Here is a 12,804-nt window from a genome sequence, read left to right as displayed (position 1 = left end):
TGAAAGCACAAGCCCCTACCCCCCGAGCTAAAGGAGAATCTCCCTTAGCTGTAGCAGAATTAGGGTTCCCCTACCAGCCACCGAGGGTGTGGCACAGAACTCTGATCTGCAGCTCCTCCCGCTCCAGGTCCCACAGCATCTTCTTTGTGACTCAGCCCTCTGGCCAAGTCACTCAGCATTCCTCCTCCCAGGGGACAGTCCATCGGCAGTTCTAGGCAGTCTTCCCATTCGCTGCCTCAGTTCTACGTCACACCCTCAGTGGCTGGTAAGGGAACCCAGGCCGCCCTTTTCTCTGGGCTCCAGCCTACAGACCCTCAGCTCAACAGTTCTGGGCTTCCTCTCTCTGCCCTCACTGCTCCTTCCCTGGACTGCTTCCTACTCTCTTCTTCCCCTTCTCTCTCTGGGTCTACCAGCTCCAAACCTTTCTCCCTCTTCCCAGGGAGTGACTCTCTCTGCCTTCCTGTAGCCTTTCCCAGAAGCCCAGTCTGTAGCTTGCTACCCTGCTTTATAGGCCCTGCCTGTTCTTCCACAGGTGAGCCGCTCTCTAATTAGCTGCCTCCAGCCTACAGCTCCTGTTTGCAGCCTAATTAGCTGATTGGGCCCACTTGGCCCAATTCCGCTCTTGCAGGGCTAGTGTGGGGCTCTCACCTTATCACACTACGCATTACCGAGGACATTAATTCTTTTGGATCAGCAGGTTGAGCCAGAGCCCCCGTACCAGCAGCAAAGTCAGCTCCTGGAGAGGGAGATCTAGCAACATTCAGCAGCCCAGTTGGAATGGCGACATGACTGCTTGTGTGCTGGGAACGTTGAGCCATTTTTAGCGGACCTACAGCAGCAAAATCCCTTGAGCCAGTCCCACTACTCCATGATCTTCCTGTGCAGCATGCGTTGCGGTAATACCCAAGAAGACAAGCAAAGGACACAAGGAGGGGAACGCCCTTGGTTACGTGTGTTAGGGTGATCCCTTTCACAATCCTAGGTTACATGAGGTTTTCATGGGATGCAACATCTATTGTAGTGTGGGAGGCACTTTGCCATTTTCCCATCACAGCCCTAGTCTTTGTTTGACGTGGAGTCTCTTCAGGAACAAAAAGTGGAAACTGAACAGATTGTTTTCCAAGTGGACATTTACATTTAAATAATGATGGAAATAGGAATTATAAACAACTCCATTTATTCAATGAAGATAAAGACGTTGCCCCAGGCAGCTGTTATCTAAAGCATCAGAAGGAAAATCAGTATTAAAATAATGATTAAATCAGTTACAACAAACCACTTCCTGGCTCAATAATCACTCCAGCCATTTATTTTTTCCCAGGGGCCTCTCGGTTCTCCTTTGTATTCCCCACCATGGAAACGCCCAGTGTTGGGCTGAAGTGACTTGACACAGTTCTACACAAGTTGTAGCCGATAATGCTCCTGACTTGGCTACATCGGATCGTTTTAAAACTATTCAAGCCTCCCAGCCAGAGCTGGAGTGTAGAATCCACTACACAGCTGCCAGTGTAACACCGACAGACAGACAGACAGACAGACCCCGGTCGTCGGCAGGAGGGATCGAACCTGGGACCTCTGGAGCTCAGTGCATGAGCTTCTACAGCATGAGCTAAAAGTCAACTGGCTGTTAGCTAAGCCTGTACAGCAAATTCATTAGTCTCTCTTTCTAAGTGCCACTAGGTGTGACAAAACACCACACCCAGCAGGTGTGTAGGTTACCCTACCCTTTCTGAATTGTAGAGGGCTCATGTAACACTGGGGCGTTTGGTGCTTCTACCTAGAAGCTGATTTTCTGAATCACCCTTAAAATGTTCTACCTCTGACTTCCCTACGTGCAAATCTTGGCTCACAGACGCTGACAAACGGTCGGTGTTTACTAAGAAAGAGGATGCTATTTCACCCCGGCAGCCCTGTACTGACCTCTCAGGAAAGACAGGTTGAGGGAGCAATGTTCTGATTTCCTCTGGATTTTCACAGGCTTGATTCAATTTCAATCATATTTTTAAGGCAGCTGCTTTCAAACCAAATTCTAACGTCCAGTTGCTAGAGTATCTCCTTCTCTCTAGACTCCCTTTAATAGAAATGGGCCTGAACCAAATCCTTGGATCTGAACTTCATGGGTGCCATGCGGTATGGAATCAGGATCCCGGTCTGGTTCTGAATCACTTAGCAGTTCCCCATCTCAATGATGGGGCGAAATAAGACTCAGAATCCCAGGCCCCATACTTGGGGGAAGTTCTGGTCCAATCTTTGTGGCTCAGGACCATCTCTGTTCAAGACAGGAGAACATGCACAGTGACATGGCACAGCTTCGAGTGCTGGGTCCTGAGTAACCACTGCTTTATCAATGGAGTCCCACCGAGCTGGAATGATGCATTGGCGAACTGGGTGGGTCCCTAATTTTAAATACTCTTTTCTCTTCCGTCATCCTCCTTCACCCCAGCTCCATCCCTGCTGAGGTACTCCCTCACTTTCCATCCACCTCTTTCCCCTCTCCTCTGCCTCACCACTCTTGCAGCCAACGCTCCTCCTCCCCTCTCCACATGCACCAACACACATACACAAACACTCTCTCTCTCTCTCACCTGAATAGCCCTGAGACACACACACTCAGCTATGCAGAGACTTCTGATCCCTGCCCATCCTATGGGCTAGGAACTCCTCTCATACATTGCTCCCAAACTTCTGATTACAACAGGGACGAGCTACATCATGCACTAAACTACGTCAGCTGCTCTCCTCTCCTGGCTCTACCTCCACCAACATCAGGAGCTGGACAAACGGGTATTGGTGACCTAGATGGCTGTTTTGCACAACAGAAGGCTGGAAAGGAACCTAATGGAGTTAAAGCATCTTTAACTTGCAATAAAAGGTCATTTGTTTACAGGCAGCACTGTTTACAAACTTGAAAATACGTCTCCATCCATTCCTGTTCTTTGCAGTAAAAAAAAAAAAAAAAGGTTTTCCTCCATTGTGGCTGATGAGGTTTGAAATTAACTTTTGGCTTTTTTTTTTTTTTTTTTAGCTCCTTGTCTGTTTCTCTGCATCACTGATGACTTCAACACAGGTCTGAGCTTGTCAATTAACTACTGCCGCAGAACCAACAAAGGAAGGTCCACCACACAAAGGATTGTTTTTAGGTAGGTCCTACATAAATAGTAATAATTGAGATAGATTATACTGTAATGAAAGAGCTAGAGACTATGTACACAACTGCCCTCTATAGGATGGAATCAGCACTGTTCCACTGTATTTCATACAAGCTGTACTGTTAACAGCCAATGCAGATTCTCTTTAGAAGAAATGGGTTCTTTTAAAGCAGGAGGATCTTGTTTCTAATCCCACTGTCTCCATAAAATTTGGAATCACCATGGCACACTGCATAGGTATAACCACTAAGTCCTAGATGGCTGTGGATTTATTACAATAATTTATACATTTTGTGGTGACAGAAAGGTGACTGTTTATATAAAGAAGCTCACTGCAGACCAGGGATCAGGGAATGGCTGGCGCTCTGCTGATGAATCACTGTCTAGGTAAAAAGAACAGAGTTACAGTTTGCAATGATAGTTTTTATGGGTAAGTTTTTGTTTAATGCAATCTTTAGTGCTCAGTTACTCTATTATTGCTCTATAAACAATCAGGATGATCCTAGGAATAATAAATGAAGTTCCTGATGTTTCATATTCAGCCTGAAAACAACTAAAGCGCTTCCATCTTGCTAATAAAATTCTTTGTTTTTTTTAAATGTTCTAAGTAGCCAGTGAGTTGGCTCTCTGTGCCACTTTAGGAAAAGCAGCTTATATCAGCAGGACTGAATCTAGCAGATATTTTCTGCAAATTGATCTGCAGATTGAATGCTTGAATAAAGATTTATTTGTTTGTCTTTTCAAAATTCTGACATTTCAGATGTCTCTTTGTGGCCAAAAAATGTCAACATGGGGTAACTGTGCTGGGAAATTTCATTCTGCCTACCTAACATTCCTTCTGCGCCTTCAGTTGGCATTTTATTCTTCTTCATTTCACAACAAATGAGGATGTGTAGTATAACTGCATGCTGTTAAAAATGGCTGCTGTGTTTCACCGCCCCAGAGGGGGCCGCATTTCAATACTGCGAGAAAGGATTCTTATATATAGGGCAAAAAATCTGACCTCCAGTCGACACTGTCAGGTCCTAGTGAAATTTATGGAAAGTCCAGACATTTGAGAGCAGAATTTGATCCTTCTGTCCAGATTCTGATCTAGTCATACCCTGATATAACTCCACTGACCGCAGAAGGCAACAGATCCCATTTACCCATGTGAGATCAGAACAGAGCCTGTCGGCTCACTGGGCCAAATTCATAGGTGACGTGTAAGAGGGTTTTTTATGAGACCTGCTGGTATGTGGTTGAGGGCGTAAGGGAGTCTGAACTGGTGTAACTTGCACATGGAACGGGCTGAAAGAAGATGAGTTATGCCAGCTTAGACTCACCTCTGAATAGCAATTTCCCCATTTGCAAAACTCGCTTAATAACAACTCCCAATCTAACATGGGTGTTAGGAGGGTTAGTTAATTGCAGGCTCCAGTTCTCCACTGCCTTGGAGCTTGTATAATCATTTGCACCCCTGCATAGTGTCAAGTGAACCCAGATCAGAATTTCCCACTCACTTCCAGCATGAGCAGCATTTTATACCCATTTTGCACGATGATCACACCAGATATAAGGCCATGAAGAATCAGGCTCCAGGTCTTATAAAGCTCTTTGAATACATTAAGCACTGTAGAAACGCCAGGTATTATAATTACTATGAAAAGCTCATTTGGCCAACATTAAGGGAGTGCAGCATGGGTGAACTACTAACACATGCCCATATCCTATTACAATGACTAGCGAATCAATTTGCAATGCTGGGAGACCTTAGATGGATTCTAATTACTCACGTTCCAGGTGAAAGGTTAGGGCTTGCTACAAACAGATGTCTTTATCCTTTTGGAGGGGCCTACCCCGTATCAGGTACTGGGGCTGTTAAGTGTGAACTTCACCCAGAAGAAAATGAAATCTGATGAAAGACCCTAGCTACACCACAGTCAACTCACTTCAGTCCAGTCCACGTCTAATCTGCTCAGAGTGGTGCTTTGCTGGTGGGTCATTTCTCCATTGAAGTTGAATGCTCACTTCTTGCCTCCCCAAAGCAGTTAGATTTTAGAACTACAAACAAGGGGAAGCCCTTGGAAATCCACACCGATCGCTGATGCACATGTTCTAATGCAGCTTAAAGAGAGACGCCCTCGCCTCTGGCCTTTTCCTTCTGTTCTGCTGGTATTCATTTCCCCCAGCCCGTGCACAAAAGGCCATATGTAGCTTGGTGTAAGCAGAAGAATCTCGCATGGAAGTGACTGGACCAAATTCAGCAGTGATGGAAATCACGGTGCCAAGACTGAGTGTGAAACAGATGTATGTTATTTTAAGGATATCTTGCATGGATTTGATAGTCAGAGGGTGTGCAAGAAACACCAAAGGGGCTAAAGGGGGCATATCACTAACCAAATGTGTACAAGAAAAGCAGAAGTGCACGCCTCGCACCATCCCAAACATGGGTGGGACCAAACCCATCGCTGATATAAGTGGAGAGGGGCTTGCGCTGAAATCAGTAGGAGTTGCACAGAGTCCCCACAGAATACTACGCCGCACTGAGCAGTACCTAGTAAGTTACACCCATTTTGCTCACACACGGACTGCCAACCCCTAGAAGTTAATGCCACTTTCACATTAATTTATACCTGATTCTCCGCTGCCTTTCACCTTGCAGAATAGCCCTTCTCACCCAAGCAGAGACAATGTCAAGCGGGAGTAAAAATGCTACTGTACTGGAATGGTAGCATTTGTGCAGTCATTGACTTCTGTGCAAAGTGGGTGTCCAAAGCTACCATTCCGATATAGTAGCATTTTTAGCCCCTATTTTGTATTTGCACAAGTGTAAGTGACTCCACAGAGTGGAAGGCAACAGATAATGAGACAAGACAAGTACTTGATAGCACCACTGAATGTGGAGTTAATCAATACTGCGGATCCCATTTACTGAAATTTCAACCCCAGCACATTTTCTGCTGCCATGATTTGATCCATGTCACCACTGGCTGGGACTCTGTCACCAATTAAATCCGGAGATTACTGCATCGTTTAATTTAAACCCCACTTTATAAATCTCCAGCCCTCAGCTGGAAGTGTGGGAGGAGAAGTTATTTCATCAAGCATTACAGAACAGGTACCAGTTTAAATGACAGTCACCCACTCTCCAATTCCATTCAGCAATCTCCAGCTCTTAAATTGCACAGAAAGTATAAACATGTCTGGCCCCTCATTTAGATCACTTACACCCGGGATAGCTCAGTGGTTTGAGCATTGACCTGCTAAACCCAGGGTTGTGAGTTCAATCCTTAAGGGGGCTATTTAGGGATATGAGGCAAAAATTGGTTGGATGATTTAAGTGGGGATTGGCCCTGCTTTGAGCAGGGGGTTGGACTAGATGATCTCCTGAGGTCCCTTCCAACCCTGATATTCTATGAACAAATCTGGAGTAACTCCTCTGAAGTTACCTGGGATTTGCATCAGTGGAAGAGAACTGGGGCTGACTCTTCACACCTGCAGGGCTGAAGAAGAGGGTTTGCTAGAAAGGATTTAGGAGAAATAGTATCTCCCACCTCCCAGTCGTTGCCAATGGAGATTGCAACTGGAAAAGGGTGGGCTTTTAAAAAGAAACAAAAAATCGTAGCAACAACAAAATTAATTATTTGTATTCCTTTTTCTCCTCCTCCAGGCAGCTCTGCTGGCTGCCCCTCGAGGGCTATCAGGTATCACTGTCAACATCAGCCCTTGCAGCTTTGATTAAGTCATTACAAGCCTTTCTTGTTATTCTACGTCCATTCAGAAGCAAAAAGAAACACACATAGGTGCACAGCAAAGTCCAGAAGTCCAGACACGATGGGACAAGCTTGCCTCTCAGAAAACTCCAGCTGTTTGGGACACATACGGTGCCTCTGAGTCAGCTTGCATTACACCACTGAGTGCACGCTTGATTTTCTGTTTATAGTGAAGTAGGGAGTATGCAGGGAGGAGTAAATGGACTTGCTTATGCAAAACAGTGTTACTATGCTCAGCAAGCACATAATAAAATCTCCCCAGTGCAGGGATCAGCCCAGCCCTGTGGCCCTGAGTGTGGAGTCTGACTTCGCCCCGACTTTCCACCTTGGTCGGCCTCCTAGACACCCCCCAGGGCCTGGGCAAAGGGAAAGGGATGCTGGAGTTATTGCCTTGCTCACCATGAACCAGATAGTGTTTCCCTACAGCCTGCCCTGGGTCCAGACCAAAACACCTGAGCTTTGCTTTGGGAACTGGGGATTGATTCTTACAATTGGAGTTTGCAGCTCAGGCCCAGATGTCATTTTAATCCCCTCCTCGCTCCAGGAAGTCTGCTGAAACTTGTTTCAAGTTTGAAATCTTGCTCATCACTTCTGAGGATCCTATCATCTGTTTATTTAATTGAAGTGGCTGCTGGGAGCCCCAGACATGGACCAGAATTCCATTGCACTAGGCGCTGTACAAATATGGAACAAAAGAGACAGTCCTTGCCCCAAAGAGCTTATTGTCCCATCTCAACAGCACCATGTTCCTCCCTATCAGGTGAACCCCGCAACCTTTGAGGGGAACTCAAAGGTCCACTAGGCAGCAGAACCACTGCTATTACATTCTGCAGGGGGAGCAATGCTGGGGGATCGGTGTGCTATAAAGCACCACACTGTGGCATCTCTCTCCACAGCAGCAGCGTGGAGAGGGGTAGGCATGGAGAGCGGAGCTGCAAACTACAGGAGTATTTCCCAGGGCAGTTACAACAGGCCGAAGTAGCAGCCCTGCTCTGCATAGGTGTAAGTGACTCCACAAAGGGTGGCCGTGGGGTGGCTACATGGGGGGGGGGGGGGAGAGGGGGGGGAGTCCCTGGGCTGGGGGCAACTTGCATTCCTCATCCCAAATGTAATTCACATGCTCAAAGCCTCTATATTTGCATGCTGTGCTGATGATATGGATTTTTGCCCTCTCTTAGGGGAGTCGCCACAGATGGAGCAAGGAGCTAGTGGCTGTGAGGGGGCATCCCATGAAACCCCACTATTGTCTTTGACCTTCTAACTCCCCTCTCTGACCCACTGCAGAAGCTCCAAGAGAGCTGATTTCATAATTTAAATCCCTGATGCTGAGCTGTTCATAGAATGATAATTAAAGATGTTAAAAGGGAAGTGAGTGCAGTGCATGCCCCTTTGCTGATGGAATTAGTAATGTCCATCTTCACCAGGAGCCCAGCACAATTCATATGAATAAAATAACAATAATACTCTGCACTCCAGTAGTGCTTTTAACCCACCGATCTCAAAGCACCCTACAATAGCATGCATGCATCATTGCCCCCGTTCTGCAGACGGGGAAACCGAGGCACAGAGAAGTGAGTGACTTGCCCTGAGAGTCGCTAGCTGATTTGGGATGAGGATCCTGGTCACCTGACTTCAAACCCTGTGCTCTAGTCACTGGAGATGCTGTCTTTCCTTCCTTCTTAAGGAAGGCTGCAAATTTCTTTGTACACTGGTGCCCTTCCAATTGGCACAAAGGGCGACTCCTGAAATCCCTGGGAGGGAAAAGGGTTAAATAAGGGAATTTCATTCCTTTCTTGTAATATTTTCTAGTGGGGGGGAGCCATGTTGTACAAGCAGGAGTTTTTTCACTGGCGCTAGGCACTTGCACTTATCAATGGGACCTTTCAGGACTCACTCTCCCTGATTGAGACATCATTTCCTGTCCAACACACTAACCCCATTGATAACTTCAGCTTGATGGGAACTTTTCAAACCCACCAGGAAAGGCTAGGAGACCCAGAAGAATATATACATGAAAACAGAACTGGAGCTTAAAAAATAAAAAAAGAAAGAAAGAAAAGAAAGAAAGAAACAACCGCTTTGGCCATGACCCTTACTCCAATACAAATACACACAGAAAGCTGCACATCAGTGAACAAGCACAACATCAGCCACAGAGAAACACTTGGGACTTACTGTCTATGGCTTTGGTACTGACCAGTCTACGCACTTCAGCCCAGTTGATAGGTGGGGTGAGAATGCAAAAGGAAACATAGGAAAGATGATGAATGTTCCCTTTTCTGCCTTCATTCCATTTCATTTCATCCGTACCACAAACTAGGGATTTGGGTCAGGGGACTCACTATGTAAAGGTCAAGCTTTTGGTTGAAGAAACTAAAGCACTATAGCCTGCATTTTTCAGACCTGACTAATGATTTGGGGTGCCCAAGTACAGACACGTCAAAGGGAGCTGATTCTGAAAATCAGGCCTCTTTAAGGGATCTCATGTTGGCCACCCAAAAATCAAGGAACCTGTTTCTTGCAGGTTCAGCATGACAAGCAGGTTTGATCTCATTGATCGTGACACGGCTTTGAAGTTTGCGGCTGGCTGTGCACATCCATGACTCTAGCTAGAAGGGACTTTCTTAGTATTCTAAACACACACAGGCCCAAACCGCAAGCTTCAGAAACAGATCAACATTTTCCCAACATTCAACAGTGCTTGGATAGAGGGTTGGAGCTCTGAGCTCTTTACGAGTATGACAGAGCAACCAGTGCACTTCAGAGTGATCTTAAAACCCCAGCCAATTATGTTCTAGCTGCCTAGAAAGATAGCAGTGGGTCTGGATTATTGCTAATTAGGATACCAAGCAGAAGCCCTCTCACTCTTCCAACCGCCTAGGAACAGCATAGCAAATCATTTAATCACTGGAGCCAATGCTGAATTTTGTAATTTGGGAAAACACACAAGTAACTGTAAAGCAAAGTTCATTTTCATACCAACACGGGCTGCTGCTGGAGAGACAATGATGAAATGGCATAGAGCACATCGAAATACATAGACATGAATACGGTGAGGAGGCACGTTCTAGTGTTTAAAGCAGAGGACTGGGGCCTGGTCTACACTTCAAAGTTAGGTCTACGTCTCTACATTACTCAGGGCTGTGAAAAATGTCACGCCCTCTGCAATGTAGTTAGGCTGACCTAAGCCCTGATGTAGACACCTCAATGGAAGAATTCTTCATCTCTCAGAGTGCTGAATTTACCACAGTGACGGAAGAACCCTTCTGTCACTGTAGTAAGTGTCTACCCTACAGCAGCAGAGTTGCAGTTGTGCCACAATAGCATTTCTCCATACCATGGAAGTCAGCACTCCTGGCTTTTGTTCCTATCTCTGGAAGGGGAGGATGGGTTAATGGTTAGAACAGGGGACTGGGAGTCAGGACACGCGTTCTATTCCCACCTCTATCATTGACTCATTGTGTGGCCTCAAGCAAGTCACTTCTGAAAAACAGGCCCTCGGTGTTTGAAGTTAGGCACTCAAAACTAGAAGCCATTCTTGACAAATCTGGGTCTTAACCTCTCAATGGCTCAATTAACCCTTCTGTAAAACAGGCAGGATAATACTGGATTTACCTATCTCACATCCTGTGAAGAGTCTGCAAAGTGCTTTGAGCTCATTCGAGGCAACAGGCTATATAAGTGCAAAGTCTTATTTAATGTTATTATGATGGTGTGGAAATGTACAAACCAATACAAGTAATATTTCCAGTAAGTAAAATGAACGGTTACCTGCAGATCAAAGAATTTGCTGTATCTCCGGTAGATGATCTGGGAAGTTGAGTCAGACCATGTTACGTTTATGATATATACCTGTTCGGGGGAAGAAAAAAAATGTCAACACAGTGCCTGAGGAGCCCTAAAGCATTGGCTGCAGTTCAAAGGCAGAAAAGTCAGGCCCAATGTGTGTGTCTATATAAGGAGATGATTTCCAATCTCTAATAAGTTTGACAGTCTAATCCCACTCAGTCCCACGTGCACACTAGAAGAAACACAGCACCAAACTCAAAGTTAGTCTAAATTAAAGCTGTAGTTCTGTCCTGAACTCACCCTGGGCTTCCATAGGCTTCTCAGGAGAATGCCCAGTGTTACACAGCATAGAGCAGGGTCTTCCACCAATCCACGCTAGTAACTCCGATTGACATTACTTTGCCCGAGTTTAAAGCTTTATTAAAATATTAGCACACTCCTTCCATCCCCCTCTGCCCCAAATCTATAGGGGCACCGGGCACATGCTGCTGGTGAGATTGAGCAGGGGCCAGGAGAGCTGCTACATTCCACCTCGTGCCCCCATTTGAAGCACGTGAGGAGCCATGCTTGAGTCACCTGCCACACTTTCCTTGCACACCTTGGAAATGAAGGTTTGTGCAGAGAAAATAGTGGCAGCCTGGCTCCAGAGGCAGTCTTGCTCCCACAAAGGCAGGGAGGACAGCTAACCGTAGAGGGACTGGCACATCCCAGGCCTGCTGCTGTCCCCCAAAACTAGGGATCTGCAGGCTTCCCATATCTCCTTTACAGGCAGCCCAAGACTTTCTCCCTGGAGAAGCATTTTGGTACAGTAGGACATTTTGATTAAAAAACTAGAACAATATAAAATTAATCTGGCAGATATTAAACGGATTATAAACTGACTAGCTGCTAGGTCACAAAATATAAATATAAAAGGGGAATCGTCATTCAGTGGGCCTGTTTCCAGGGGGGTCCTGCAGGGATCCGTTCTTGGTCCCCAGTTGTTTAACATTTTTATCAATAACCCCGAAGAAAATATAAAATCATCACTGATAAAAAAGTCTGCAGATAACACACTCATTAGGGGAGTGGTAAAGAATGAAGAGGACAAGTCACTGTCACTGATTCCGAGTGATCTGGATCACATGGTAAACTGGACAACAGAAAACAATGTGTGTTTTAATAGGGCTAAATATCAGTGTATATACCTAGGAACAAAGAACGCAGGCCGTGCTTACACAATGGGGGACTGTACCCTGGGAAGCAATTATTCTGAAAAAGATATGGGCGTTATGGCACATAATCAGCTGAACATAAGCTCCCAGGGTGACGCTGTGACCAAAACAGCTAGTGCCATCCTGGGATGCATAAACAGGGAAATCTCAAGCAGGAATAGAGAGGTTATTTTATCTCTATATTTGGCACTGGTGTGACCACTACTGGAATCCTGTATCCAGTTCTGGTGCCCACAATTCAAGGATGTTGATAAATCAGAGAGAGTTCAGAGAAAAGCCACCAGACTGATTAAAAGATTAGAAAATATGCCTTACAGTGATTGCGCTTCTTGAGTCTATCTATTTAAGCTTAACAAAAACACGGTTACAGGATGTCTTGATTACAGACTCTAAGGCTACGTCTACCCTGCACACTTTACAATGGTGCGGCTGTGTCACTGTGGCTGCGCTGTGTGGCTGCTCTTTATCCTGGTGACAAATAAAACCACCTCCAATGAGGGGCGGTAGCTTTGTCGCCAGGAGTGCAGCTCCTACCAACGAAGCGCTGTCCACACCGGCACTTTTCGTTGTTAAAACTTTTGTAGTTCGGGGGGGTGGGGCGAGCGTTTTTTCATGCCCCTGAGCGATGAAAGTTTTTATGACAAAAGTGCCAGTGTAGACAAAGCCAAAGTATCTTCATGGGGAACAAATATTTAATAATGGGCTCTTCAATCTATCAAAGAAAGGTCTAAGAGCTGGAAATTGAAGCTAGACAAATTCAGACTGGAAATAAGGTGTATGTTTTTGACAGTGAGGGTAATTAACCATTGGAACAATTTACCATGGGTCATGGTGGACTCTCCATCACTGGCCATTTGTAAATCAAGATGGGATGTTTTTCTAAAAGATCTACATGTA

At 45.7% G+C, this 12,804-nt stretch overlaps 1 protein-coding gene across 3 annotated transcripts in view; it reads right to left on the bottom strand.

Moving 5' to 3' along the window:
- The window catches only part of SH3PXD2A (SH3 and PX domains 2A), a 394,601-nt gene that overhangs the window by 306,399 nt on the left and 75,398 nt on the right, over positions 1 to 12,804 (bottom strand). For all 3 annotated transcript variants that reach the window (XM_054036174.1, XM_054036176.1, XM_054036175.1), the window contains exon 2: positions 10,676 to 10,756. In XM_054036174.1, the coding sequence (XP_053892149.1) occupies positions 10,676 to 10,756 (81 nt within the window). The remainder of the gene's footprint in view (positions 1 to 10,675; positions 10,757 to 12,804) is intronic.

This window comes from Malaclemys terrapin, chromosome 7 (genome assembly GCF_027887155.1).
Source record: "Malaclemys terrapin pileata isolate rMalTer1 chromosome 7, rMalTer1.hap1, whole genome shotgun sequence".
Taxonomy (NCBI): Eukaryota; Metazoa; Chordata; order Testudines; family Emydidae; genus Malaclemys; species Malaclemys terrapin.
This window is presented reverse-complemented; position numbering and strand designations above follow the sequence as displayed.